Source organism: Mastigoproctus giganteus, chromosome 7, assembly GCF_048544385.1.
Source record: "Mastigoproctus giganteus isolate SK-2022 chromosome 7, ASM4854438v1, whole genome shotgun sequence".
NCBI lineage: Eukaryota > Metazoa > Arthropoda > Arachnida > Uropygi > Thelyphonidae > Mastigoproctus > Mastigoproctus giganteus.
In genome coordinates this window covers 54,804,371-54,832,019 of record NC_143581.1, presented here as the reverse complement: position 1 = coordinate 54,832,019, position 27,649 = coordinate 54,804,371, and the positions used below count along the sequence as shown (strand labels likewise).

Sequence of the window (27,649 nt, the reverse complement as noted above, 5' to 3'; positions counted from 1 at the left end):
TTGTGGGTGTTTTTAGGCCTATCTGACCATCATAAATTCTATTAAAATTTGACCAATATCAATGACTTCCCCCCCCCTCGAAATTCAGTTCTCTATATATAAATAATAGAAGTATTGTTTTGCCATTGCTTGGTAACAAAAAGTTGGTTTGAACGTCAGTATATGTTCCTTTGGCCCCCTGGGAATGTTTTATGATCCATTACAAACCCCATAGTATTGTATTAGCAACATGATGCAAGGCAGCAAAGCTTATTAGCACCAGCCAAAAACACTTAATTTTTCCAAACTATCCATTCCACAAGTTTATTCCAACAACTGGTTATTCTGGATGAATGCAAATTTCCATAAATCTATTCTGCAACCATCCTTTTTCAATTTAAATTTAGGCTCCTTATGTGTTTAATCTAGTTCCCATCCCCACAAAAACCATATTAATTCAGCATCAGATAATTCAATGTATTTGATACAAGAGGTTTCAATTCACAAACATGTGAGTTGCATTTGGAATTGAAAATAAGTTCCAAGGTAACTAAATAATTGCCGACTGGGATAGCCGGGTAGGTAAAGTGCCTGCCTACCAACCCAAAGGTCGCGGGTTCGAATCCTGCCTCGGGCTTGGATCAGAGTAAATGCAAAAACCTTTGGGAGGTGCATTATGGCCACAGAAGCTGATGTACCAACAACTAACAAAATTTAAAAAAAACTAAATAATTAAAATTGAATAATTCAATTATTTAATTTTAATTATTGTAGGGTTATTCCAAAATATGGTTAATTGCAATTCAAAACCTTAATGTTGCTGAAAGGGAGAACAGTTGTCTACTGTTACCCATAAATTATTCATTGGTTTTTCTTTATGTTGCCAGGGTCACGGAAACAATGACACTAAAAAGAAAACAGTGATACTTCAATAAAAAAAAAGCTGGAGATTTTGCATTCAGTAGGCAAGAATGAGAATAAAAATCTGAAATAGCAAGGGAGTTGGCATTCCACTGTTTACCATTGATTATGCTGTCCAGAAAAACTATCCAAAGTTTTCAGGAGGCCTAGCAAATATACAATTGTCAGTGTATATACTCATACTACCATTGAAGTCAGACTGACTGGTCTGCAGTTACCCAAGTTGGTATCCAATCCAAAGGACTTTCTCCTGTGTCAAATGATGCCCTCATAATTAACCTCATAGTTATTGCACTCTCTTGCCACCTTCCTCAAAATTACTGGAACTATGTCAGATATGTCATCAATATGACAAGAAGGCCCATGATGCCCTATGGATGATTTATCGAACATTTGCTAGTAGAGATAAGGACGTCATAATCCCATTATATAAAGCTATTGTTAGACCACACTTGGAATACTGTGTTCAAGTATGGAAGCTGCACCTAAAAAAAAAAAGACATCGAGCTCCTTCTTGAAAGGGTGTAAAGACGGGTAACTCGCCGGTGAGATCGGCAAAAGGGCATCCATATGAGGAAAAACTTTGAATATGCGGGTTGCGCACCATAGAGGAAATTTAATTGAGGTGTTTAAAGCTCTGAGTGGCAAAAGTAAAATGAATGAGGACAAAATTTTCACGGTTATAAATGATTCTAGAATTAGGGCCATAAATTCAAGTTACATGGGAGAAGTTTAGGGGGATTGCCGGAAGTTTTATTTTAGCCAGCGAATTATAAATTACCGGAATAATTTACCTACATTTGTGGTTGAAGCTGACAGTTTGGGGAAATTCAAATATCAGCTGGATAGTTGATAAATGCATATTTGGTCCTTGACCTATGCATATTTGGTCCTTGAGGTTGTCACAGACATTCTCTCAGATATGCCAGACAAGCTGTACTTGCTACCTGAGAGTCTAAAACGCTGACGGAACTGATATTCAGGTGACACTCAAGTCAAGTGGACCCAATTTCGGCGAAGTCCGGACGGTCTGTGACAGCCAAATCCTCTGCTTGCACCTTCACGATGGTGGGACTGTTAGTAATCCTGGGTATAACCTCCATGCATAAGTATATGGTGGACCACCCAGGTGTGAACCAACGTAAGCAGGGGTCGAGGTGTGGCGCCCACACCACATGGAGGAACGCCGCCCCTCTATGTTACCAGGCAGTACTAGGTGGTAGATGACTCATCAATCGGTGAATTACCACCACTTTGCTTATTGGAGGCTTGAAGTGGTGGAACCCATGTTTAGTCTCTAGAGCTAAGTTCCGGTCAACCCTTCCCTATCTCTTCCATCATGCAGTATGACTGATGACTTTTGAGGTTACGATGAACGTCGTGGCGAGATCCAATATTCCTTACATTTCGACGGTACAGCTCTAAAACGGTGTTCGCAGGCCGGTCGCTAGTTGGTACACCGGACCGAACCTATTGGTAACTCTCTAGGAGGCTTCTCCGGATCAGCTAGTGTATAATCTTGCTACCTCTACTCTGCCAGATAGTGACTGGAGGGAGTCCGAGTAGTGTATATGCGGGGAGCATTGTCGAGGCCACGTTATGTCAAGGATCTGGGTATATTCTTACCACGTGTACGCCATATCCAAAAATTTCATTACTTCATACAACATGTCCCACCCACTTTTTCTTACTATTGAATACACCATGAATTGTCAGTAGATATGTTGGGGGTTCAAACACATTTACATAAAGTCTAAATGGTTTTAAACTCAATTGCATAATACCTGGAGTGATTTAAACTCAATTGTATACTATACTCCAAGTACAGGTGTGAAAATGATATTTAGTTCTCATTTCTCTCCCTAGATGGCGCCACTTGCTTACCGAGTTTTTTAGTTCGTATTTTTGTCCCTAGATGGCACCACGTATATTTCTCTCTTTTAATTTTTTATCATACCTGAGTCTTTTCTTGTGTGTATGTAAACCTTTTGGAAAATACATCACTTGCTTGCCGAGTTTTTTTAGTTAGTATTTGTGTCCCTAGATGCACCACGTATATTTCTCTCTTAATTTTTATCATACCTGAGTCTTTTCTTGTGTATGTAAACCATTTTGAAAATACATTTTATTACTGTATATCTTCTTAAGTTGTGTGTAAACCTTTTTATTGACACATTTCCTAAAATCCAAAACTCAAACACCAAAGAAAATTTCAGCCTTTGATAAAAAGAAAATACATTTTCAATTAGACATACATGTATTTATTCTATCAACAAATGAAAAAAATTTCCGATCTGAAGTTGTGTGTAAACCATTTAATTGACACTTTTCCTAAAATCAAAAAACTCAAACATCAAAGAAAATTTCTGCTTTTTAATGACCATTTTTAAAAAGGTACATCAATGAACAAATCAGTAACATTCTGAGAACACAAACAATCAAAAGACACAGTTCAATGAAATGGGAATAAATGAGCATAACGTTCAATATAACGCTTCCTTAACTCTGATATCATTCCAACTACTGCCTGCAGAATATTATAAGGATTAATTTCTGGTTCTTTCTGCTGCAAAGTACATCTAGCCGTAAAGTCTGTTACAACGTTATACGGAATCAGATGTCGAACCATATACTCGTAGACTTCTTGAAATGTGATATCACTGGTGGTGGTGAACTGTCGACGCAGTCGTAAACATTCGCGAGCTGTGTGTAGTACTTCCATCACTGATTCTTGCATCAGCGTGAATAGTTTAGCTTCGTTCCCAAGCACAGATACAAAATCGTCAACATAGAGTATTTTTTGTGAAAGAGACTCACATTCATCCAAGTCGAGATTAAAATCACACAGCTCACCATTGGTAATTGTAGCACGACCAGCATCTGTCTCAATCTCCAAGCCGTCTGTAAATGTAATAGTTTCATGTGCACGACCCCGAACTAATAGTAATACTTCAGGCCATTTTAACGCTATCTTACTCCACTGATCTACCGTTAGTTTTAGATAACTCGAAGCGCATTCCAAAACGATCGTTACTTCGAAATCAAGCAGGAGAACTCGTAGAATAGTGCGTGAACTGAGGCGACGAAAAAACACATAGTTCTTCTTTGGAGTGGTACTCATCTTAGCAGTTGCTGGAAAAATGGCAAATGTAACGTATAACAGTCATATATAAAGCAGTCCCAACCCAGATATGTGACTAATAATATTACTCAAGAAGAAGTGTGTCATCGGAAATTGCCCAATAAAACAACCTTCAACCCCAGATATGGACTAAGAATATTACTCAAGAAGAAGTGTGTCATTGGAAATTGTCTAATTAGGAGCTCTTACAGAATGACAAACTATTTTCCTTTTGACCTTAAAACCCACTTACAGGTCAACCCAGATATGGACTAAGAATATTACTCAAGAAGAAGTGTGTCATTGGAAATTGTCTAATTAGGAGCTCTTACAGAATGACAAACTATTTTCCTTTTGACCTTAAAATCCACTTACAGGATGTCTGTAGTATTTCCCAACAAGTTTCGTTTTGACGAAATAGTAGGATCAATGACTGAGAATGTCATAAAGCTACTGGAGAGCCTTTAAAAGCGACCACAGTCACAGATTCGTTACCGGAAAAAAAAAAAAAAAAAAATGGACATGTGTGATGATAGTTCACTGGAGTGTGAAGCTGTCCGTCTTGCAGATGTTATTGAAGCCGAAATATTGTATACGAATACTGTACTGTATACTGAGGTGAGTGACTTTCCTCCTATATTGTCCCTCTTTATTTTTAAACGTGATAAAAATGCAGTTTTATAACAATGCTTAATATTCATTTTCAGAATGCAGAATTCTTTTCATTGTCTCCTCGTGTCGAGGGGAGGGCAGGAGGATCAAACGAAGGACCTGTAAGTCTTATTCAGAATCTCATATGCAGAATTACAATCCGAATTCCAAAAAACGTTAAGTATTTTTTTTTTTTTTTTCATTTCTTTTCAGATTCAAATTGGTGGTGGTGACGAAACATACGAACGATTCTACGAAATCAGTGAAGGGACAGAGAAGTATTCCTCTAAATATAAAACTATGTATAAAACGTACAAGTGCAAATACCGAGACTTACATTTGCTTGCTGGGGAACAATTTTTTCTTTTGTTCAAACAAATGTTTAAACTAATTATAGGACAAGTAAACAAGGGAGGAGAATTTAGCCATGTTCGTTTATGTGTAAACGCCGACTCCCTAAAAACACCGATTAATCTTCCATTTATGAAGATATCAGAACTGACAATAGATAGAATTATGGATGCGTTTTTCAGTGTAGATCAGTCGCGAAGTGGCTTTCTGATAACAGACTCTCTCACAATCGATCTGGTTCTTATAAACATATCAAATAAAGGTGGTGCTGGGCATTCTAAAAATATAAAAAAAAGAACTATTGTACATCTGAACAGATTCTTAGAAAAGAAGAAGTGCGTTGTCAAAATTAGGAATAATGATAATATGTGCATGGGACGTGCAATAGTAACAGCTATTTCAGCCGAACAAGACGACACCATTACGTTCCGAAAAGTTCGCGAAGACAGAAACGCTTTGCAGACCTCGAGAGCCAAGCAATTGCATGAAAAAGCAGACGTTTCCGAGACAGTGTGTGGAGTGGAAGAACTACAAAAATTCCAGCGAGTTCTTACTCCCGAGTTTCAGATAGTTGTACTGTCAGCCGACAACGAGTTTGATGTTATTTACAGGGGTCCTGAAGCAGAGAAACAAATATTTCTACTGTGTATTGACAAACACTACGATGTAGTACGCTCTGTGAAAGCGTTATTTGGAGCAGATTATTACTGCTCACTGTGTTTTAAAACGTTCCAAAACATTGAAAGACTTCACACTCATTCTTGTCCATATTCATGCAATAGGTGTCGAACACGTGAGTATCATAGTGGCGATTTGGTGTTGTGTAGTGATTGTTTTCGGTATTACAGAGGAAATATCTGTTTCGACGCTCATAAAAAAAACGACAACTGCTCGACATATCACCGTTGTCGTGAGTGTTTGCGAACGTTCACCACCCAGAAACAACACAAATGCAAACCCCTGGATTATTGCGAAAAATGTAAGATAGTTCACATGTCACAACACTGCTATGTTCAGAAACCAGCGGACCCTAAAAAACATGTATCTATAATTTATTTCGACACCGAGACGGTGTTGCATCAGGGTGAGCATATACCAGTCCTCTGTGTAGCAAGTTTTGGAGATGAACTGCGTTCATATGAGGGACCCAACTGTGTCACAGCATTCATGGACGAGATTTTTGGAGTTCGTGAATCGTCAAAACGTGCTCGCGATGGTCGAAACATTAGCCACATCGAACCCAAATACAAAGATGTGCGGATAATAGCACACAATTTGCGAGGCTTCGATGGCTACTTCGTACTGACTTACCTCTACGGTAAGAATTTCGAACCTCATGTTATTTTTGACGGCTCTAAAATATTAGGAATTTATCATTTGAAACTAAATCTCATCTTCTTAGATTCTTATTCGTACTTATCAGTTCCCCTTAGAAGGTTACCTGCAATGTTCGAATTACCCGAGGTTCGAAAAGGATTCTTTCCCCATGCATTCCATACTCTACAAACTACAGATTATGTAGGTCCTATTCCTGACCAAAAACATTTCAAACCCGAATTTATGTCGAAGGAGGATAGTGTAGAGTTCCAAACGTGGTACTGTCAGAAGAAAGGCCAATCGTACGACTTAAAAGCAGAGCTCATGGCATATACACTTGACGATGTACGGGTATTACGTGACAGTTGTAATAAGTTCAGATCTCTCCTAATCGATATCTCCGACGTCGATCCGTTCAACCAAGATATCACCATAGCAGGAACGTGTAGTAGAATTTTCGCGAGGAACTTTCTACCCCAAAACACGATGGCTATCCTCCCCCCAGGGGGGTATCGAGGGTCGAACCTCCAAAGTCGAAAAGCAATTGCATGGCTATCGTGGCTAGAACAACAAGAGAACGCACCGATACAACACGCCCGCTCGGTTGGGGGTGAGGCTCGGATTGGGCCCTTTTTCGTTGATGGGATCCGAGATAAAACAGTTTACGAATTTCATGGTTGTTATTTTCATGGATGTAGGATCTGCTATCGAGGTAATACGCTACAGACAAACAGAAATCTACCCATGTCAGTGCTCTATGAAGAAACGTTGGATCGTGAAACGTTTCTGAAAAACCAAGGCTACAACTTGGTTTCCATATGGGAATGTCAATTCGATGAAATGAGAAAAAATAACCCCGTCATGAACGCATTTGTAGCCAATTTTAATATAACAGAAGCGATTACCCCTAGAAGTGCCCTCAGAGGTGGTCGTGTGGATTGTTTTAAACTGTACCACAAAGCAGATGAAAACGAGCAGATTCATTATATGGATTTTTGCTCCCTATACCCCTGGGTGTGTAAATACGGAGTGTATCCGCGTGGCCATCCAAATGTTATTCTGAGAGATTTCGATTACAGCAACAGAGCATACTTTGGCATTGCTAGTGCACGCGTGCAAGCACCAGAGAAGTTGTTTCTTCCAATATTACCGATAACATGTAATGGAAAGTTAATTTTTCCTCTGTGTGCAAAATGTGCTCAGGAGGAATCAGTCCTCTGTAATCACGAAGATACGACCATAAAAGGCGTATGGACAACTCCAGAACTGTATTTGGCATGTGACTATGGCTACAAAATTATCGAATTCTACGAAGTGTGGCACTTTGATGAAACACACGAATCGTTGTTTGGTGGATATATCGATACCTTCTTGAAAATTAAACAAGAGGCTTCGGGGTGGCCTCAGGGCATCGATCGTGACAGCTACATCCAAGAACTAAATCAGAAGGAAGGTATCACACTTGATCCTGCTCAAATTAAAAAAAACGCGTCCAGACGCGCTCTGGGAAAGCTGTGTATGAATTCTTTATGGGGTAGGCTTGCCATGCGAACAAATCGTGTAAATACTGTTCTATGCAAGTCCTACTCAAGCCTCGTTGAACACTTCATGGATGAAGGTAAAATTATCCACGATGCTCGACTAGTCACTGAAGAAAAAATGCTGATAGCATACAGCGTTCTTGAAGGTACAGAAGCCCCATATCGCAAAGGAAATGCTGTAATAGGGTCCTTTGTTGCTTCATACGGACGAATTAAACTGTATGAAACCATCGCACCTCTGGGAGAGCGTTTAATTTATACAGATACCGACAGTTTGGTATTCTCATATAAGACAGGCGATACACTTCCATCTACAGGTCACTCACTAGGTGAACTAGTAGATGAATTGGAAGGTGACAATATTTTAGAATTCGCTACTTCAGGACCCAAATCGTATTCGTACAGAACACGCTCGGGCAAATCTGTAACAAAATGTAAAGGCATTACCCTAAACGAGAACAACAGCCGACTCGTAAACTTGGATGTAATGCGATCAGCGGCAATGGGTGAACATGTTGAAGTGACTGTTCCTGTACCGTTCAACGTGAAACGTGACAAATGGCAGTGTAAGCTACTCCATACATCGTTAACTAGGCGGTATGGTTTCACATTTAAGAAGCGCATAGTTGGAGAGGACACCCGCACATTCCCATATGGATACTTCCATGAAAAACACAATCAAAAATGATTCGTCGGTTATAACACTGTCACTATGTGTTCGTTTATCCACCCCTTCACATGTGTCGCGGCCGGTGGTACTCAAAGCGGTAAAACAACCTTCATTCTGTCCCTTATTAAAAACAGCAAACAGTTAATTTCACCCCCTCCGGAGAGAATAATTTACTGCTACTCTGAAGAGCAGGATCGGTTCTCACAGTTTCCGCAGGTTGAATTCGTAAAAGGTTTGAAACTGCCTGAAGTCGATAGACATGTCAGAAATCTAATCATAATCGACGATCTCCTACACGCTGCAAAAGACAGTTCCGAAATCGCTGAAATATTCATTAAAGGAAGCCATCACAGGAATACAAGTATCTGTCTTCTCTCCCAAAATTTGTTCTGTCAGGGTAGTCAATATCGGACCATCAGTCTTAACTCACACTATTTAATCGTTTTTAAAAATCCCAGAGATTCCCGACAAATATCTCACCTAGCCTCGCAAGTATTTCCAGGGCGTTCGAGTGTTCTAGTCGATATTTATAAGGAGGCCACAGAAAAACCGTTCTCATATTTATTACTGGACTTTCGACAAGATACACCAGAACAATTACGTCTGCGCTCGTGCATATTACCGGAGGACGGCCCGTCAATTACTTATGTACCTTCATGGCTAAAAGACTCCGAAAACATAGTGACTTCATCAGGTTTTTGTCTGGTGCCAGCCCCAAGCAAGCAAATACAATTTTGAGACAGACATCGCACTCTCAGGTCACTGTTTTGTGCGAACTGTGTAAGAATTTACTAAGAGGTAACATACCAATCACTCCACAAGAACTTCGTAGACTGCAGCGCAAAAAGAAGCTGTTACGTGTTCTAGCGGATAAAACAGTCCCCTTCACAAGGCGACGGAGACTTATTACCCAACAGGGAGGTGCACTGTTTCCCTTACTGGGCAGTCTGATAATTCCACTGATAACATCGCTAATAAGAAAATGAACGACTCGTTCAAAAAATATTTACTACTGGCACCACCAGAACACCAACGGATGATTTCTCTGGACGAAGAGATGTCCGAGATTCTGAAGAGACAGGACATGTCGATCGAATCCAAGGTGAAGGCCTACCTTCAAACATTGCAGGCTTTTCTGGGACTGAAGAAGAAAAGCGGGCCTCCGGAGGAGGCCCTCGTGCTCCCTCCCGCGGCGGCCGGGGAAAAGCGCGCGCCCAAACGTGCAAGGAAGAAGCCGTCGATTCTGACGTCTCCCCGTCGCTTGAGAGGAAAGAAAATACAGTGGATAAGTATGTGAGTACACAATTTTTTTTTTTTTTTAAATTTGTTTATTTAAGTGATCGATTACATCTAAAGTAGCAATGATATCATTGCCCCACAAATTTTTACAATAACATTCGTTAACAATCTGTCTCATAGTAATACCGTGACATCTATGGGTTAAAAAGAAAACACAATGCAGTCCACAAGCTATAGATTCCCGATGTTGTATTACAGTCTTGTTATGAGTCCACTTGCGACTTTGCCTTTTCAGAAACGCCACAAAATCTTCGGGCGGGGGGCGGGCAAACGTGTCGAAGTAATCGGCTTCTTCTTCTTCTCCGAAGTAAATAGCTATCCAATGGGTTCCTGGTCTGTCGGATGGATCGGTGTTGACGACTAGAAGAAACGGTTTACTAAGAATGTTCGTAGCCAGTTCGTCGCGAGCACATACACTTATGGGGTAATCTTTAACAACACTTTCCAACAAACGTGCTATTTCTTCAGTGTTCATAATCCAGAAGAACCGACCTGTCTTTTGTCAGCGAAACCACGTTCTCGAATTCACTGTACAAGACGCACGTGACGTTTTCAGGCAATGGTGATGAAAATTTCAGTTCGAGACGTACGCTCCCCCGTTTTAGAGCACTAATGTGTGCACCAATCGCGTTTTCGTCTGGCGATAAATCAAAACCGTACAATACATTACCGAGTGGATACTCGGAATATGACAAATCGTTTCCGGTGTCTTCCGTCCATTTATTTAATGAAGAGAAGAGTGACAGATACGATCTCGTATACTGTCCTGTCTTGAAGTCGGGAGTCAGAGGTATTGACGGGTACTGAATGCCATCGGCAGTCACTTGTAAGTAACACAGGTTGAAGTGAGAGAAGTTAAAAGGATTACGAGAGTACGATCCATTGAAACCTTCACTCGACACCAAACCCACAATCACGCGCGATGGAATTTGTCCTAGGAATATATTATCACGTGTGGAATCTACCATTCCTTTGGGAATAGAAAAGTATGTCACGTTCACGCGATTAATAGGGTACACGATCGGGTTCTTCTCTAAAACATTGATGTGTGCTAGTTGAATCTGAGGATTCAATTTCACTTTACGTACGAATAACGTTGCTTCCATAATGTTCAACTTGGCAGTCGACGAATCGTTGGAAAGCAAACAAAATTCGGGGGAACTTCTTACCAGTCGTAAACGGAGGGAGACGTTATTCACTATGTATTTAGATTGGTGACACAGATCGAGTCGAAGTCTTCCTAACATCTCTGCAGTTTTCGATTTTGAGAAGAATTTCAATCGTTGGTACATACCACTGTCGTCCTTCTCGAACATCTGTTTAACATCAGTGTACTGATCTTTGACGTACATCTCAGTTGTCAGTTGCGAATTCTTGGCTTCCCGTCCATAGTTAAGAAGTGTTTCCAGGTATGCACGATAAGGGTACGTATTCGATGATGGGTTAATCAGTTTGTCTTGTACAAAGAGATCGACTTGACTGAATAGAGAGTGAAAGAAATTGTTAACGACTCCTACTTTATCATTTTCTTCCAGATCTTTTCCATCGCTTCTGGTGATTCGCACCTTCAACCGCAAATAACTTTTCCCGAGGTCTAGATACTCTTCCGAAGTCCCCGGAATATAGAATTCGATCGGGCCTACACTATCTACAGATGCCAGAGGAAGGAAAGTAATATACGACGACCGTTCGACACACATATTAGTGGCAGGTTTACTGAAAAGATCCAGCTCAGACATCATAACTTCCATCGAAAATATCGCGACGTCTACGTTTACCACCTCTCTGATTACGCACCTTGTCTTTAATGGCTTGCCCGACTTCTGATACACGATTTAAAAACGAACGTTTAGGTGGAACACCTGATATAACATCATCAACGATATTTCGTCCTGCCGAGAGTACTTGTCGACCGATGAAAGCTGCTGCAGGTTTGAGTATAGGTGTGAGAAAGCGGAATGCAGTTCGGAAAATGCTTCCTAATCCGTGACCTCTCTGGATGGAGGGCCCAGCGAAGTAGGGGTTCCCCCCTGCTTGCATTGTGTAGTAATGGACGTACGCATTCATCGTTCACGGAAATGGAGTTTAATTGTAGTCTTTCCCTCACTGAACGGTACGAATTCACCGCTATCTGTACGCACTTGGATGGTTACTGTATGGAACGTGTTTAACTGGAGTGGGTAATAATCTAAATGCGAGAACTCTCCGTTATTGGAAAACGATACGACACGTAACAGTGGCGCTTTCGTATCGCCTACAACCTGATCCTCAATTAGGTTACAATAGACGAAATAGGAACTGACACCCCTATATATATCTGCCTGGTACTTAGCGTAAACTCTACCTTCTAAGTCTCTGCCTAGTTTTTCGAAACCTAGCATCTGACCGAGCCCTGTTTTTGGGAAGCGAAGGTAAACCGATGGATCGATTTCGATAGACACTATACCTATGGAGTTCACTTTTGCGTCGAGTTGGGGTGCCAGCTTCATCATGGCGTTAAGCACCTGTGGTATACTTTTGTAGCTCCCTCGTGGCAGTTTACAGACCTGAACAGCTTCTGCTTTCACACCCCGATATGTGATCGTTCTATTGGATGCTTCTTTAGGCAATGTGATTTCCTTCTTGGAAAGCCACTCGCCGACGTGATAATTTCGGAAAATATAGAACCCTCCTTGATCCTCGCTAAATGCCCTATCGAGACCTATAACCCGTGTAAAAGCTTTAGAGATTTTCACAGTACTCTCGTTCTTCACCCTTAACGTGAACTGTTCTTTCGTTCCGTCAGTTTTCACTTTCAGTTGAATGTCACTGTCGACAGAATTAATATCATCGATAAGTTTTGAGGAATTGGTATACATTTCTTTTAATACTGTCATCGCTCTGACTTCTTTTTTCTTTTTGGGGTACAGAGTGAATATGTTCCATCCATCGGAGATATTATCCCATGAAAGAGGGAAGTGTACTTCGGCAAGTGCTACTTCCCACTTGCCAGAGAGAGAAACAGCATTAGGCAGTTCCACTGTGAATTGTGACTGAGAATTTCTGGGATGTAGATCCATACTAGCGTTACTGGGAAGTGTAAGGAAAAACATCTTGTGAGCTGACCCAGCTATTGAAGCTTTGTGGGTAGCCTAACCATTTGACTAATAACTGACGTTGTCCTCTGACTGTCTTTTGTTTAAGTACCTTTTCGATGGGGTATACGTCAGGGGGTACATTATCGTCAAAGTTAACTTTCTGTAACTGTGTTTCGTAAAACGTTCCTTCTATCTGATCACCATCACGGCCTGTCACACTGTACACAACAGGGTTACGCTTCAAAACACGTGTAATAGTAAACACTTCTCTCGTCCAATTCCCCCAGTAACCTTTGCGAAAAGGGTGAGACCCGCTGCTCAAAACAACTCTATCTCCGATTTTAAATTTCGGTTTCAGGGTTTTGGTACGGTTGTAGTAGAGTCTATTATACACTTCTTCTTCGTTAGCAAGTGTGACTTTTACAGGGGCCATACCAATAGAACGATGGGTAGTACGATTATACGTAGCCACAATATCGTCGAGTACGTGAATATATTTCTGACTTTTGGAATAAGAAATCCACTTATAAATTTTTTCTTTGAGTGTACGTATGAACCGTTCGGCAATAGCTGCCTTCTTTTCTGATCTTGTTGTATAGAAATTGATACCAAGGGAAAGGAATAACCGACGAAGAGGAGCATTAGTGAATTCTTTTCCTTGGTCGGTGTTAACGCAAAATGGTGTTTCTTCTTCGAAAATAGATTTGAATGCCTGCACCACCTCGTTGGCTTTTTTGCTTTTCAGTTTTCTGACCCAAGAATATCGCGAGAAGCAGTCCACACAAACCAGAAGGTAACGATATCCATCGTTTGAGTCGGCGAGAGCCGACAGGTCACCTAGGTCACATTGAAAAGTGTGATTAAGTCCGGGAACTTTAATTTGGTTTCTCCGAAAATTAATTCTTTGCTGTCGATGTCTCACGTAAGTAGGTTGACTAGCTAGGAATTCGCGAACAACACGTCTGGGTAATTTAGTATGTTTTTGAAGAGCATCAATAGAACTGAAACTACCTATTACTTTAGGATTATAATAGTCTGCTAACATTTCTCTATCTCCACAGGTAGGAATGGACAGTGTCGAAGACATCGCACTACTTATATTTGTCATCATCCTGATAGTGATTATTATTATCTCGGAACAGCAGCTTGAAGATTGGAGGATGGACTGCTTCCACACATCTGAAAATGTTACTGTTTGTTCATAGATGTACCTTTTTAAAAATTGTTCATTAAAAAGCAGAAGTTTTCTTTGGTGTTTGAGTTTTTGATTTAAGGAAACGAGTCAATAAAATGGTTAACACACATAAGTTAAGACAATAATAATAAAAAGGCTCTAATTAAAAAAAGTATCTTCATATTGAATCTCTAAGGAAACGAACCTATAAAAGTTTTACTCACACACAAGAAAAAAAGACTCAGGTGGATTAGTTAATAAACACTACGACAATGAGTTTTCTTTTTATCAAAGGATCAATAAAGGTTTAAATCTATGAGAAGACACTGCGAAAGAAAATATTTTTTGTCACTTTTAAAAATAAAAAGTGGCTCTTACTGCGACATTACACGATTAACACAAATATTCCGATGACATTATTTGATATGTTTATCGCTTCAGTAAAAAAGTGATGGAGGAAGTCATCAATAAAAAGTGATGGAGGAAGTCATCATGCTGGGACATTACACAATTAACACAAATATTCCTACAAGAATGCGTGTGGTGGCCTAGAAAAAAAAAATTAGCAACACAGGACGTGTAGACCGTTTTATATAAAAGCTGGGTACAGTCTGTCGTGACATTCACCGTTTTTCGGGTCTCAGCTCAACTACAATTCCACTAGTCTGTACCATGGAGCCACGCTGTGAAAACATGCGTTTTCCCCGTCATTGGCGGGGAATTGGAAGTAGACCTTTCCTCAACTGGCAGGGGGAGATTGAAATTCCGGACAGCTACCTACAACAGCGAAAAGAAAGAAGTAGCGACGAAAACATGCGTTTTCCCCGTCATTGGCGGGGAATTGGAAGTAGACCTTTCCTCAACTGGCAGGGGGAGATTGAAATTCCGGACAGCTACCTACAACAGCGAAAAGAAAGAAGTAGCGACGAAAACATGCGTTTTCCCCGTCATTGGCGGGGAATTGGAAGTAGACCTTTCCTCAACTGGCAGGGGGAGATTGAAATTCCGGACAGCTACCTACAACAGCGAAAAGAAAGAAGTAGCGACGAAAACGTGCGTTTTCCCCGTCATTGGCGGGGAATCGGAAGTAGACCATTCCTCAACTGCCAGGTGGAGATTGAAATTCCGGACAGCTACCTACAACAGCGAAAAGAAAGAAGTAGCGACGACAACGTGCGTTTTCCCCGTCATAGGTGGGGAATCGGAAGTAGACCATTCCTCAACTGCCAGGTGGAGATTGAAATTCGGGACAGCTACATAAAATCGACGGGGACGAGGTTTCGTCCGAGTTAAAAGGTGGAACTTTTTTAATTTGTTGATTGAAGTGTACATGTACGTCGGAAATTGTTTTTTTCATTTGTTGATAGAATAAATACATGTATGTCTAATTGAAAATGTATTTTCTTTTTATCAAAGGCTGAAATTTTCTTTGGTGTTTTGAGTTTGGGATATTAGGAAATGTGTCAATAAAAAGGTTTACACACAACTTAAGAAGATATACTGTAATAAAATGTATTTTCAAAAAAGTTTACATGCACACAAGAAAAGACTCAGGTATGATAATAAAAAAAAAAAAAAAAAAACTCGGTAAGCAAGTGGCGCCATCTAGGGAGAGAAATGAGAACTAACTATCACTTTCACACCTGTACTTGGAGTATAGTATGCAATTGAGTTTAAATCACTCCAGGTATTATGCAATTGAGTTTAAAACCATTTAGACTTTATGTAAATGTGTTTGAACCCCCAACATATCTACTATTGTCAAACTAATAGAGCAAGCTTATCTGCGAAAAGATCTAAACTTCCCAAGCACTTCCTAGTTCATTTCACAAATATACATGGTTTGGCAGACACTTGCAGTCTGCCAAACCCCATGTACTTTTTCTGACAGAATCTCAGTTATGGGTTGATTCAACTACTGCTCATCTCAGATGCCCAATTTATTCGCTGTATGATTCCTTTCGCCTCAAAGGTGGTACTTGTAGTAGTAGTAGTAGTGGCATGTGATGCAAGAAAGAAAGTGTATGAGCTTATGCAGCATCAGCCAAAAAAAAAAACACACCATTCCCTCCAAATGCCTGTCCAGTTCCTCCTTAAATTTATTCAACCTATCAACTTCCACAACGAAAGATGGAAGTTTGCTCCAGCAATTAACCACCCGCTGGCTAAAGGCAAATTTCCGCACATCTATTCTACATCTGTCCTTTCTTAATTTGAATTTATGCCCCCTTTGGTTCGTAATCTGAACAAGTGGAAGGATCCCATTCAAGGCCTTATATACCTCAAATCAGATCACCGCGCAGGTGCCTAGTCTCCAGCCACTGCAATTTGCAGAACTTAAGCCTCTCTTGGTAAGAGGATCCCTTAATTCCCCTCACCAATCTTGTTGCCCTTCTCTGTACACGCTCAAGTAAAATCGACATCCTTCCTAAAATGAGGCCTCCAGACCTGTACGCAGTACTCAAGGCGTGGCCTGACCATTGCCTTATACAGAGGGATAATCACCTCCTTTTCCCTGCTAGCAAAATTCCTATATATCATTGACAAAACCCCATGACCTGCCCTGGCAGCCTGTCTGCATTGCTCAGAAAACTTCATATCTGACTGCACAATTACTCCCAGGTCTTTTTAATTTTCTACCACCTTAAGTGTAGTACCACACAGTTGGTACGTTTCTCTGGGGTTACTTCTACCCATATGCAGTACTTTGCATTTGTCAAGGTTAAACTTCAGTTGCCACTTCTCAGCCCATCTGCCCAAATTATCTAGATCCTGTTGCAGTAGCACACTGCCATTACTGTCATTAACAACCCTGCCAACCTTTGTATCATCTGCAAACTTCAACATTAAGCCTGATATACCTTCATCAATATCATTGATAAATATACAAAACAGTGAACCTAACACCGAACCCTGTGGAACACCACTAATAACATTAGTCCACGAAGAGCAGCACCCATTGATTACCACCCTCTGTCTTCTCCCACTTAACCATCCTTTTATCCATTGTAGCAACTTACCCTTAATACCATTCTGCTCCAATTTGTACAATAGTCTTCCATGCGCAACAGTGTCACAAGCTTTCCTGAAATCCAAATATATGATATCAAAATTATTTTTTGCATCCAGTTCCTTTGTAACCATATCATAATATCCTATCAAATTTGTCAGACAAGACTTTCCCTTAACAAACCCATGCTGTGTCTGAATTATTGCTGCAGTCTTGTCTAGATGATCCTGCAATGCGTCTTTAACCAGTGACTCCATTATTTTACCCGGAACAGAAGTTAAACTAACTGGTCTGTAATTACTTGTGCATATGTCCGTTCTGATATTCCCTGTCAGAGACTTGGCAATTTGGAATCTCCTCTCTTTGATCTTCTCTGGCTTAAAATATCTCTACCTCATTGTGTCAAATTCATCTATTGTCTCTACCGTTCTCCCAACTCCACTAATCACTTGGAGCTCTTTGACTTCCTCTCTTTGCAACTTGACTTTCTCCAGTCCAACTTTCCTAACAGTGAGGTAATTTTCCTTGGTGATTTTAATGTTCACAACTCCAGCTGGCTTTCGTTTTCTAGTCACACCGACCCAGCAGGTCGAGATGCTGAGGCTTTTGCAATTACTAATGACCTAGCACAGATTGTTCATTTACCTACAAGAATACCGGAAAATCCTAATCATACAGCCAATACGCTTGATATTTTTCTCACAAACAACCTTTCTAAGTACACGGTCGAAGTGAGGTCCTTTAGGCACTTCAGATCATAAATTGGTGATTGTCTCTTCTCCAATGGAACCTTTATCTCGTGGCTATTCCCAACCTCGTGTTGTTTGGCATTACAAGAATGCAAAATGGGATGACCTGCGAGACTTCTTTTCCTTGGTCGGATTACTGTTTCAAAACTTCTGATGTCAACGTTTGCACAGATCGTGTCAGTGAAATTATTCTTGCAGGAATGGAATCCTTTATCCCACACTCCACTTTAAAATCTCGTCCCTTATCTAAACCTTGGTTTTCCAATAAATGTGCTAAGGCTGTTCAAGAGAAGAATGTTGCATATCGTAATTGGCTTGTTTCTAATTCTTCAGTTTCATTTTCTGCCTACACCAAAGCTCGCAACAATTGTAAAGCAGTTATTAATAAGTCCAAACTAGAGTTTCAACAGGCTAATAGTAGAAAACTTGCTTCTTGCTCTAATGGTAGCCGAGCATTCTGGTCTCTTGCCAAAGCTATTGGCGGCAACTTTTGCCCATCTCTGCTCCCACCTCTGTCCAAACCAGATGATTCTGTTGTCACTTCAGCCAAGGATAAAGCTGACCTGCTAGCATCCCATTTTTCTTCCAGCTCATGTATTAATGATCTTGATAAAACACCTCCCACCATTCCGAACACGCTCCATTCAATGCCTCCTGTGGTCTTCCGTCAAAAGGATATCAGAAGGATTTTGATGAATCTTGATGCTAAGAAAGCTCCAGGTCCCGATGGTATTTTTCCACTTGTTCTCAAAACCTCTGCTTCTGAACCTTTGTGCTCCTGAAAGTGAAAAAAGGCGGGAGCCTTTTTTCACTTTCTTATTCCAAAGGTGTTCTTCCTTCTGCTTGTAAATATGCTCATATCCAGCCAGTTCCTAAAAAGGGTGACAAATCCCTCCCATCCAATTACTTCTACTCTTTCTAAAGTAATGGAGAAATCAATTAACCGCCAATTCTTAAACTACGTAGAAACCTTCCGTCTGATCAACGATCGCCAGTATGGATTCCGTCAGTGTCGATCCACTGGTGATATTCTGGCTTATTTTACCCCTTTATGGACTAATTCAATGGAAAGGTTCGGTGAAACACAAGTAGCTGCTCTTGACATCTCAATGGCTTTCGATCGTATCTGGCATAAAGGTCTTCTAAACAAGCTTCCATCTTATGGTTTGACAACTGTTTTTTGTTTTGATTGGTTATCCAGTTTTCTCTCTGATCGCTCACTGAAGGTGATGGCTCTCTGTCTTCTAACTTCTCAACTAATGCCGGTGTCCTCCAAGGTTCAGTTCTTTCCTCCACTCTTTTGCTCTTGTATATTAATGACCTTCCATTGACTGGAAATTCTATCCATAGTTTTGCCGATGATAGCACATTGCATTCCACTTTCCATTTTGAGAAACCTTGTCCTGCTCAATCAGCTTCAACTTCTCGAAAATCTGCTGCCAATTCCTTAAATGCCGATCTTCAGGTAATTCTCCAGTGGGGCAAAGACAACTTAGTTGATTTCAACCCTTCTAAAACTCAGTCTTGTCTTGTATCTCGCAAAAAGAATTCTTCTGCTCCTATGCTTATCTTTAGTGACACTCCGATTTCTAGGCAAAATGATATCTCTTTTGGGGATTACTCTGACTTCTAATCTCTATTGGTACAAGCACATTACAAATATTTCTTCCTCTGCATCTAAAAAACTTGGTGTTCTCTTTCGCTCTCGGCGTTACTTTTCTTCCAAACAGCTGCTCACTCTGTATAAATCGCAAATCCACCCTGCAATGGAATATTGTTCCCACATCTGGGGTGGTGCCCCCAAAACTTCTCTCAGGCTTCTTGATTCCATTCAGAAGAGGGCAGTTAGGTTAATTAATGATTCATCTCTAACAGAGTCTCTCCACTCGCTTTCTCACAGACGTACTGTTTCTGCTACATGCCTCTTCTACAGATACTTCCATGGGCACTGTTCTTCTGAATTGGCTTCTATAATTCCCGCTCTGTCTTTCAAAACAGTCCGAACACGTGCCGCCACCAGCGAACATCCAGTACTGTCCAGCTTCAAACCCACATAACCAACTTTTCATCTTCCTCATTTATTCCTTCAACTGCCGTTTTCTGGAAAAAATCTTCCTTCGTACGTATTTCCTGAAAATTACAGTCTACAGAAGTTCAAGTCCAATGTCAACAAATATCTTCTTTCGTCTTCTCAACCTCCAACCCAAGCACGGTACTAAGTACTATAGGTTTTAATACCTTTCGTGTGTGGGGTTCACATAAAAAAAAAAAGGTTGTCTATTTCCTTTTCTTTTATTATTAATTAATTATTTATTTTATATACCATTTTACTTTTTTTTTCTGGCTGGTGTAGCATTAGCCTTAGGCTTCCTTGCAGCATATGTCCAATATGTCACCAGCAGCTTGCTTACCTTTAGGCTTAAAGTTTTTCTAATAAACAATCTTCTGTAATTGTAAAATCGCTGATTTCACAATATAGCTTCGGTCGCACAATTTTTCCTCACAACGAAATTCCTAGGCACAAATCTGATTCAGATGGGGTGGACCAGGGGCGTATTCAGGGGTGGGCAGAGAGGGCATAGTTCCCCCCCCCCTTAGCCAAAACTTTTAAATTAAAGAAACAGAAGGCGTTCTGAAAAAAAAAAAAAAAAAAAAAAAAACGCAAAAGCCTGGTCGCCATGCTCCCCTTACGATGTTACCTGGACCTGGTTGCCATGTCTCCCCTTACTATGATACCTGGATATGCCACTGGGGAGTTCAAAATCATGATGGGAAACAAATAATTCAACGTTAAGAGAAACAGCATCTTTTTTAATCATTCCTAGTCTGCAGACTGAAGACAATGGAAATTGTCTTCAGTCTAATGACATAATAAAATTAAACACTATTATAAATCCACATAAGAATTGGTTTAAACTGCAGCAACTAATTTACAGAAAAGTGTTAACTGTAACCTGCTCACAAGCACACACATACACATTAAAACTACTTAATGAAAACAATGAGAAAAGAAAATACCAAAGTTAACAAAGCAAGAGCCCAGGAAAACATATCCACTGATCTCGTTTGGGCGAGATCAGTGGCTAATTAGATTTATTCTCAGAGTGTGCCCAGGAAAGGAGCATACAGAGAGTGGAAGGTGGGATTAGGTTGATAAGTCTCCTTCCTCTTAAAGTTGTAAGGACTTTGTGATTGCATCAAAAAAATATTTGAAAGGTACTACATTAAGTTAATGAGTGTATATTATATACTGAAAATTATAGAAAATTCCTTGTGCTTCCTTTAAATCAAAACTATCACTTGATGTTTGTTCTGATAACGCCGGACATAATCTTAATATAAGTGTTGTCTTGTTTTCTTTATTAATGCCTTATCTAGTTATTGTAAGTGGTGGCTAATTGGTTGATTTAATTTTTTATGGCTCATTGGCAGCTTAGACAATAATGTGTAAATGGTGGCTAAAGCAGTTTTTCTTACGTAGCGTTAAGCAAACTAAGTTTGCTACTCGGTCTACTGATCTGATATTGTGGAGGTACCTTCACCAGAAATTGCCTTGGTATTGCACCAGTCTACGGTGGCACCTAGACCCATTTATCTCTACCGGAGAAGCCGAATTTATGCAGAACTTCTGCAAAACGGGCCTGTATGGAGGAGGCCTCTGCGCCACCGGGGAGCAGCCAGTACCCGGACATTCCCCCTCCCCCGATAACTGTCCTCAGACACATAGAACCGGGCCTGAGTCCACCATTCTGAGTGCCTCATGCACTAAAATCCCGCACCCACCGGAAGTAGTGCTATACTGGTGGGTGCCAGCGATCCCGCTCCAAGGCTGCCCAAACCTGGGAGCCAGCAAAAAATAAAATATAAAATAAATATATATAAAACAATAATAAAAGTAAAACAAAATAATGAAAAAAAATAATAATAAATAAATAAATAAAATATGTAAAATAAATAGACACGGGGGGGGGACAATCCAAACAACCCCGTATCCTACAAACAAAAAAATAAATAAATAAAATAAGAAAAAAATAAATAAATAACAATAACAAAATAATATATATATTAAAAAAATTGCACTGGTCTAAATAAAACTATACCAGTGGAGAATTACAGTATACTGCTATTTTATTTCACTGTACAGACTCGACATTCGATTTTGCTTTTGCCATTCACTTAACTTCGTACTGTTTTTGCTGCATGCCTCTTCTACAGATACTTCCATGGGCACTGTTCTTCTGAATTAATTTCACTTTTGTATACACAACCCATATATTGTGAATACTTCTCGTCACTGGATTGCTAAGGTCTTCTCATTACCTAGATGCTCATCAATGAAACCCCGAACAGTCGAAACCCATGCCTGGATAGACTTGTAACTCGGAGCTAAGTTGTGAATACCAAGGCAACTCGTGGTGAGCTTCCTCCACAATATGAAATCAGTGTACTAAGTCACAAATTTGAATACATTTTCGGTTTTTCTCGGAAATAAACACACTTGAGGTCAGAGGAGTTCACAAGATAGAAAGGAAAATATAAAAACATAGTACAGTACAATGCTTAGTAATCACGCGGACTTGAAGCGTGTGCACTTTTGTACCCTAGCGCTTGACCACTTGGCGACGGAGGCTTTAGTTTCCTGAACCCCAGACATGAAAAAACCTTTTGCCACCACTTATGATAATGTTTTATAGCACTCTTAGCACCGGCTGTGTGTGTGTGTGTGTGTGTTGTGGGGGGGGGGAGAAAGAGGAATCACGCCTGCCCCTTCTTAAAAAAGGTTTGTATGATGAAATGTAAGAAACTATTTTAACCGAAGATGACCTTAAATTCTCGAGCGAGCTCGAAAATTTCAGCTAAGGGTTATCACATCCCTCTGGTTTAATGTTAACAAATGGCAACACATTCCTGGTTTAATGTATAATACAGTACATGCATTCTTCTTCAGCTGCGATAAATGAAAGGAAACATTTGCGAAATATCTTACTTCATTTATTGTCACTTAATTTATCTTTGGTGTTTCGATGAGGGTTTCCAAGGTTATAATCCCACCTGCCGTTACGGATACGGGCCAATGCAAAAGATGTCAAATAACATCTGTAGCAAGTGTATTTTGATGATGTATGGACCTTGAGACAGCACGCGCGTGTATCTCTGGAATTTGGATTTCATGTCAGTTAATACCTCACTTAGATACGTACTTACTTAATAGCCACTTAATTATGTATTGGAATATGAAACTTGTTATGGACATAAAAAAAACAACAAAAAACAAAGCGGGGCTTAACATTTTGTTTGATTAACAATTTAAAGCGATTGATTTCTGATTAAGTTTATTTTATTATTATTTTTTTTTTTTTTTTTCGATTTCGTTTTCAACGTTAAAAAAAAGTAGTTTCGTTTTTACGAATTAATTCTAATGAAAAGAGGATTACAAACAAACAAACAAAAAGAAAAACTTAATAGTAGAAGAAAATCTGGGTTAACCAAAAGTCATATACTCAAGAATATTTTAAACTATATTTTCAATTATAAGTGATCACAGAAAAGAAAAATGTGGTATTTTAGACTTTATATCCACTGAAACTGAAAAACAATGATGAGGTTTGTTACCAAATCTTGGAAAAAAAAAAAAAAAAAAAAATGGTGACGTGTAAGAGGACTATTTTCATATGCTGTATATTGTTGCATATTCCTTATTATTTCAGACTAGACTCGCCAACCTGCCGCTAGAACTCTTACCTGTCTGCAAAGCAGCTCCACATCTGCCCATTATTTCTTATGTTAAGTTCTAACGGCTTGCGTCAATAAATATTTTTTTAAAACGTGGCATTAAAAAATGGAGAAGCCGGTTGACTGCCGTAACGCAGCAGGTGCTGGCAGATGATTGACTATCAACAACACGCGACATTTCATCGGCGAAGCCACGCGCACCCCTGTGCAGGCACGGAAAACTACTGCCGCTGCTGGATTCATGTCTTTTCCCAATTAAGTGCATCGTAAAGCGAGCCAACCTGCTGAAGTTAATTCAACCTGCCCGCCGAGAAACACTCGCATTAGAACCCACTGGAGGCCATTCCACTTTGCTTACGATATAACAGAGCAGTCTGCAATCACCAAGCGGTGCGTTTCCTGGCAGCTGCCAATGGAAAGACAATTCAGCTGGCGCGAAACTTTTTATTTGAACTGGTGTTGGCAGACTCTGCATAGCAAATGGCGGTTTCAGAAGGGGGGGTGGGGACTGCATTTTTTGTGACCTACATAAAATTTACTTTTCTAACTTGGTCTTCTTATTTTTGATTACCGAAGACATTAACCGAGAATCCTTAGTAGAAAAGATTGCAAAAACAATAGAATTTATTGTAATATAGTAATTTATTGGAAAAGTATACTTTTTATTGCATAGCACATGTAATTTGTAGATATTCCCAAGGATGCGAAAATGAGTTAAGGGGGGGGGGGATGTAGCGGGTTCGAAGTACCCAGATCTTGAAACAGAAGATGTTCTAAAAGTTTTTTTTTTAAATTGTTTTAAGTGTTACTTCGTTATAATAAAAAAATAACTTGGCCGAGAAAAGTGTAATTAGACAAAAGAGTCGGTTCCTACCTGCCCGGGCACGCCCCAAAATTCAGACACTGCTCCGTCTTGGAGTCGACCTTCAGAAATTGGCTATAGACTAAAAATACCGTCACATGCTCCTTGATGGATTACATCTGTGGAACTGGGATAATTTCCTCGATATGACGTTAAGTTCCTCATATTTTCATTTTTACATGTTTAATTTTTGTGTAACTCAAATTTCTCATGTAACGGTAATTTTTTTTTTTTTTTTTTTTTTTGCAAATTAATCACATTTATAATGTAAAACTCCTGGCCATGTCGCCGTGATGAGTTTTATTGTCTCTCTAGTACATGTTCTGTACTTATCAGCAATAAAGAATTTATTTATTAATTTGAAAAAGAAAAGTCGATACTGATTTCTAACAAACCAGATGTTTCAAAATATTGTCCGTTATTCTTACAGATTAGATGTTTTTTTTTTTTTTTTTTTTGCCAGGAAGCTGTGCAATACGTATTAGAACGAATTGAATTATTTCTCTCCTACGATTCAAAAACAGAAGTTATTACCTAAGTGCCGCTATTCATAGAGGAAGAGAAGGGATAAACTGTCCCCACCACCCAGTCGGCATTTTACGATACGGTTGCTGATTTTTGCCAGGTGTCGCTATTCAAGATGTAAATAATATTACCTAACTATGGGGCGAAACAGTGCTTTTAACATATGTACACCTGGCTCAGTTTGCCGCCAAACTATGCTATGGAATTAGCTATTATTTCATTTCCGACAGTGGCTAATAAAGAGATACGAAGCGAAACGCATGACACTTGGGTGGATTCTAAAACTTAACACCTGTAGGGAGACAGTATTATTGAAAGCCAAGTGTGTTTCCTCGGCTTAAAAAAAAAAGGAAAGAAAAAGTAAATACAGGCAAATGCTCGTTATGTAGCAAATATTTCTATTTAGGCAATGCAGTTCCTCTTAAAATGGAGAATATCTTCCTAAAACAACAATATCGAATTCTGAAGCTGAAAGACTACACAGAATAGAACCTCAGATATCTGGAGATCACATAATTTGACTATTGAATGCAAAAAATCCCTTGAATATTGCGAGGAATTGTTATTTACAAATTGTGCTCTGAGTGTACGGTTATTATTTTGGTAGAAAAGATAAATGTAGGCCAAAGACTACATTTATCTTTTAATCATCATCTATCCGTCAGAAAAAGCAATTCTGTCTTATTGATGAGACAGAGTTTGAAGCCTTTACATTAGGGTAGCCAAAATGCAGCGTTTTTCGGCCAAATTTTTCTCACATGTCTCGCATTTTTTATTATTATAATTATTTTTTTTAAATAAAATTAACAACTCATGTAAGCACAATGTGAGGCGTCATGCGACCTTGCTTTAAAGTCATTTACATTTCTTTAAAATGTAATAGTAACACCAAAAAATAAAAACTGTATGTCATTATTAGTTAGTAGAAAAATCTTTTTCTAATAACTTTCAAAGAATAATTTTTATTACTCGATTTCAAAAGTTAATCAGTGTAAAATTCTGAACAGTTCTTATATATATATATAAGAGAGAGAGGCGGCTCGTTGGTAGGTACTGCGGAACTGCAGCACCCTCAGCTTTTTAAATCTAAATATACAGTCAAACGGATTTATGAAATTTTGTGAAGAACAATACAACGCAATGAATATTTTTATTAACGGGTCCCGCATATATAGTATACTCATCCTGTATTTCCGATACGTAATCATTTCAATAATAAATGAATAAAAACACAAAATCGCTTCCAACTTTGAAGTTAAACCGTAGATGGAACTGGGCGCTACACAGTTCCACATTTTGGCTCCGGCGGGTGAGTCAATGCCTAGTTGGCAGGTTGCCAATACGCATTTTTCAGAAGTGATAAAACGAGTCAAGAGAACTGCGAAGCAAGCAGTGCCGACTTGAACAGTGCACCAAACTTGAATGAAAAAGTTATTAATCTATTTTCAACAAATAAAAACCGAAGAATGGATTTTATTTTTAAATAGGATTTAGAGATTACCCAAGTCTGTTAATGTTTTGTAGTATTTTTAACTTGCTTATCATTACAGTATTACCATCTATGTCAGGGTCGGCAACCTTTTTAAGTGAAGAGCCATTTTTGATCTAATTGAAAAAAAAAAAAAAGGGAGAATCCAAAGAGCCACATTTCATCAAGCTGGGGGGGGATGGGGGAATTTTTTAAGAAATGGAATAGAGTGGGAAGGTGTTTTATTAAAAAAATATATTTTTTCTGAAATATTATTTATCAATAATATACCTTTGCAGCTGAACTTCTTGAGCGAGTCTCTCAACATCAGGGAAGTATGCTGTAATTTTCATCTTTAAGCATGCTGAGAGCCGCAGTTACATGCTCAAAGTGCCGCAGGCTGCCGACCCCTGATGCATGTCTACATGTCTTATAATCAAGGTAATTTAATGTAACTTTAAGAAGCAGCACCCCCATACATCAGAGTCAATATATATATATATATATATATATATATATATATATATAATAAAAGAATAATTGTATTAAGAAGCTAAGTAATCATGGAGGGTGGAATGTAACAGTACGAATAGGAAGATAACATTGATTATGGATCAGAGACACTGCATTATCAAAACGTACCCTACAGCCATAATGTGTATATATATATAAAATATATTGTATGTAGAAAGTGTGAAGAAGAAGATTTTGGTTTAAACCTATTGAATCTACGCTATAAACCAGAAATGAACTCTACTAAATGGATAAGGAATGTAACGATATATGGTATGAAAAAGAATGATCTGTATGCCCTACGTAATATAATTACATTTATTGGCACAATTTATTAGACCTTATTCTTACCGCAAAATTTTAAAATTTCGTTCTCAACACGTGGCTACAGCACACGTGTACCATAGCATACAGAATGTGTCGGAAACAGAAGCAAGAACACTGCAGTCTTTCTCATAATTTCGGTGGCTGACCTGTGATGAAGACACTGAAATTGTGAAAAACACTGCAATGTAATCTTACTTTGGTCACCTTTTCACTTCTTATTTTTATTTTTAATTTCCTGTCTCTTTCTTTTTCATACCATATATCGTTACATTCCTTATCCATTTAGCCGAGTTCTTTTCTGATGTATACCGTAGATTCAATAGGTTTAAACCAAAACCTTCTTCACACTTTCTACATACAG

At 39.3% G+C, this 27,649-nt stretch overlaps 3 protein-coding genes across 3 annotated transcripts; 1 reads left to right on the top strand and 2 right to left on the bottom strand.

Annotated features, from left to right (window-relative positions):
- Window positions 1-4,543: 4,543 nt before the first annotated feature.
- LOC150082912 (uncharacterized) lies at window positions 4,544-8,569 on the top strand. The gene is made up of 3 exons (XM_090378319.1): window positions 4,544-4,639; window positions 4,729-4,794; window positions 4,886-8,569. Exons 1-3 carry the CDS (start codon window positions 4,544-4,546, stop codon window positions 8,567-8,569), a joined length of 3,846 nt encoding a protein of 1,281 aa, XP_090234445.1.
- Window positions 8,570-10,314: 1,745 nt separating this feature from the next.
- On the bottom strand, window positions 10,315-11,550 carry LOC150082911 (uncharacterized protein F54H12.2-like). Its single transcript, XM_090378318.1, has one exon. It carries the CDS (start codon window positions 11,548-11,550, stop codon window positions 10,315-10,317), a length of 1,236 nt encoding a protein of 411 aa, XP_090234444.1.
- Window positions 11,551-12,916: 1,366 nt separating this feature from the next.
- On the bottom strand, window positions 12,917-14,014 carry LOC150082910 (uncharacterized). The gene is made up of 2 exons (XM_090378317.1): window positions 13,554-14,014; window positions 12,917-13,430 (listed from the first exon to the last, which is right to left on the bottom strand). The coding sequence occupies exons 1-2, from the start codon at window positions 14,012-14,014 to the stop codon at window positions 12,917-12,919; spliced, it is 975 nt and encodes a 324-aa protein (XP_090234443.1).
- Window positions 14,015-27,649: the final 13,635 nt, after the last annotated feature.

Excerpts from the sequence above, each read along its gene's own strand:
- LOC150082912 (XM_090378319.1), top strand. The coding sequence starts at position 4,544 with ATGTGTGATGATAGTTCACTGGAGTGTGAAGCTGTCCGTCTTGCAGAT. Across the intron at positions 4,640-4,728 it reads ATACTGTACTGTATACTGAG|AATGCAGAATTCTTTTCATT; the intron begins GTGAGTGACTTT and ends ATTCATTTTCAG. Across the intron at positions 4,795-4,885 it reads GAGGATCAAACGAAGGACCT|ATTCAAATTGGTGGTGGTGA; the intron begins GTAAGTCTTATT and ends ATTTCTTTTCAG.
- LOC150082911 (XM_090378318.1), bottom strand. The coding sequence starts at position 11,550 with ATGTGTGTCGAACGGTCGTCGTATATTACTTTCCTTCCTCTGGCATCT.
- LOC150082910 (XM_090378317.1), bottom strand. The coding sequence starts at position 14,014 with ATGTCTTCGACACTGTCCATTCCTACCTGTGGAGATAGAGAAATGTTA. Across the intron at positions 13,431-13,553 it reads ACTAATGCTCCTCTTCGTCG|TCAGAAATATATTCACGTAC; the intron begins GTTATTCCTTTC and ends TTATTCCAAAAG.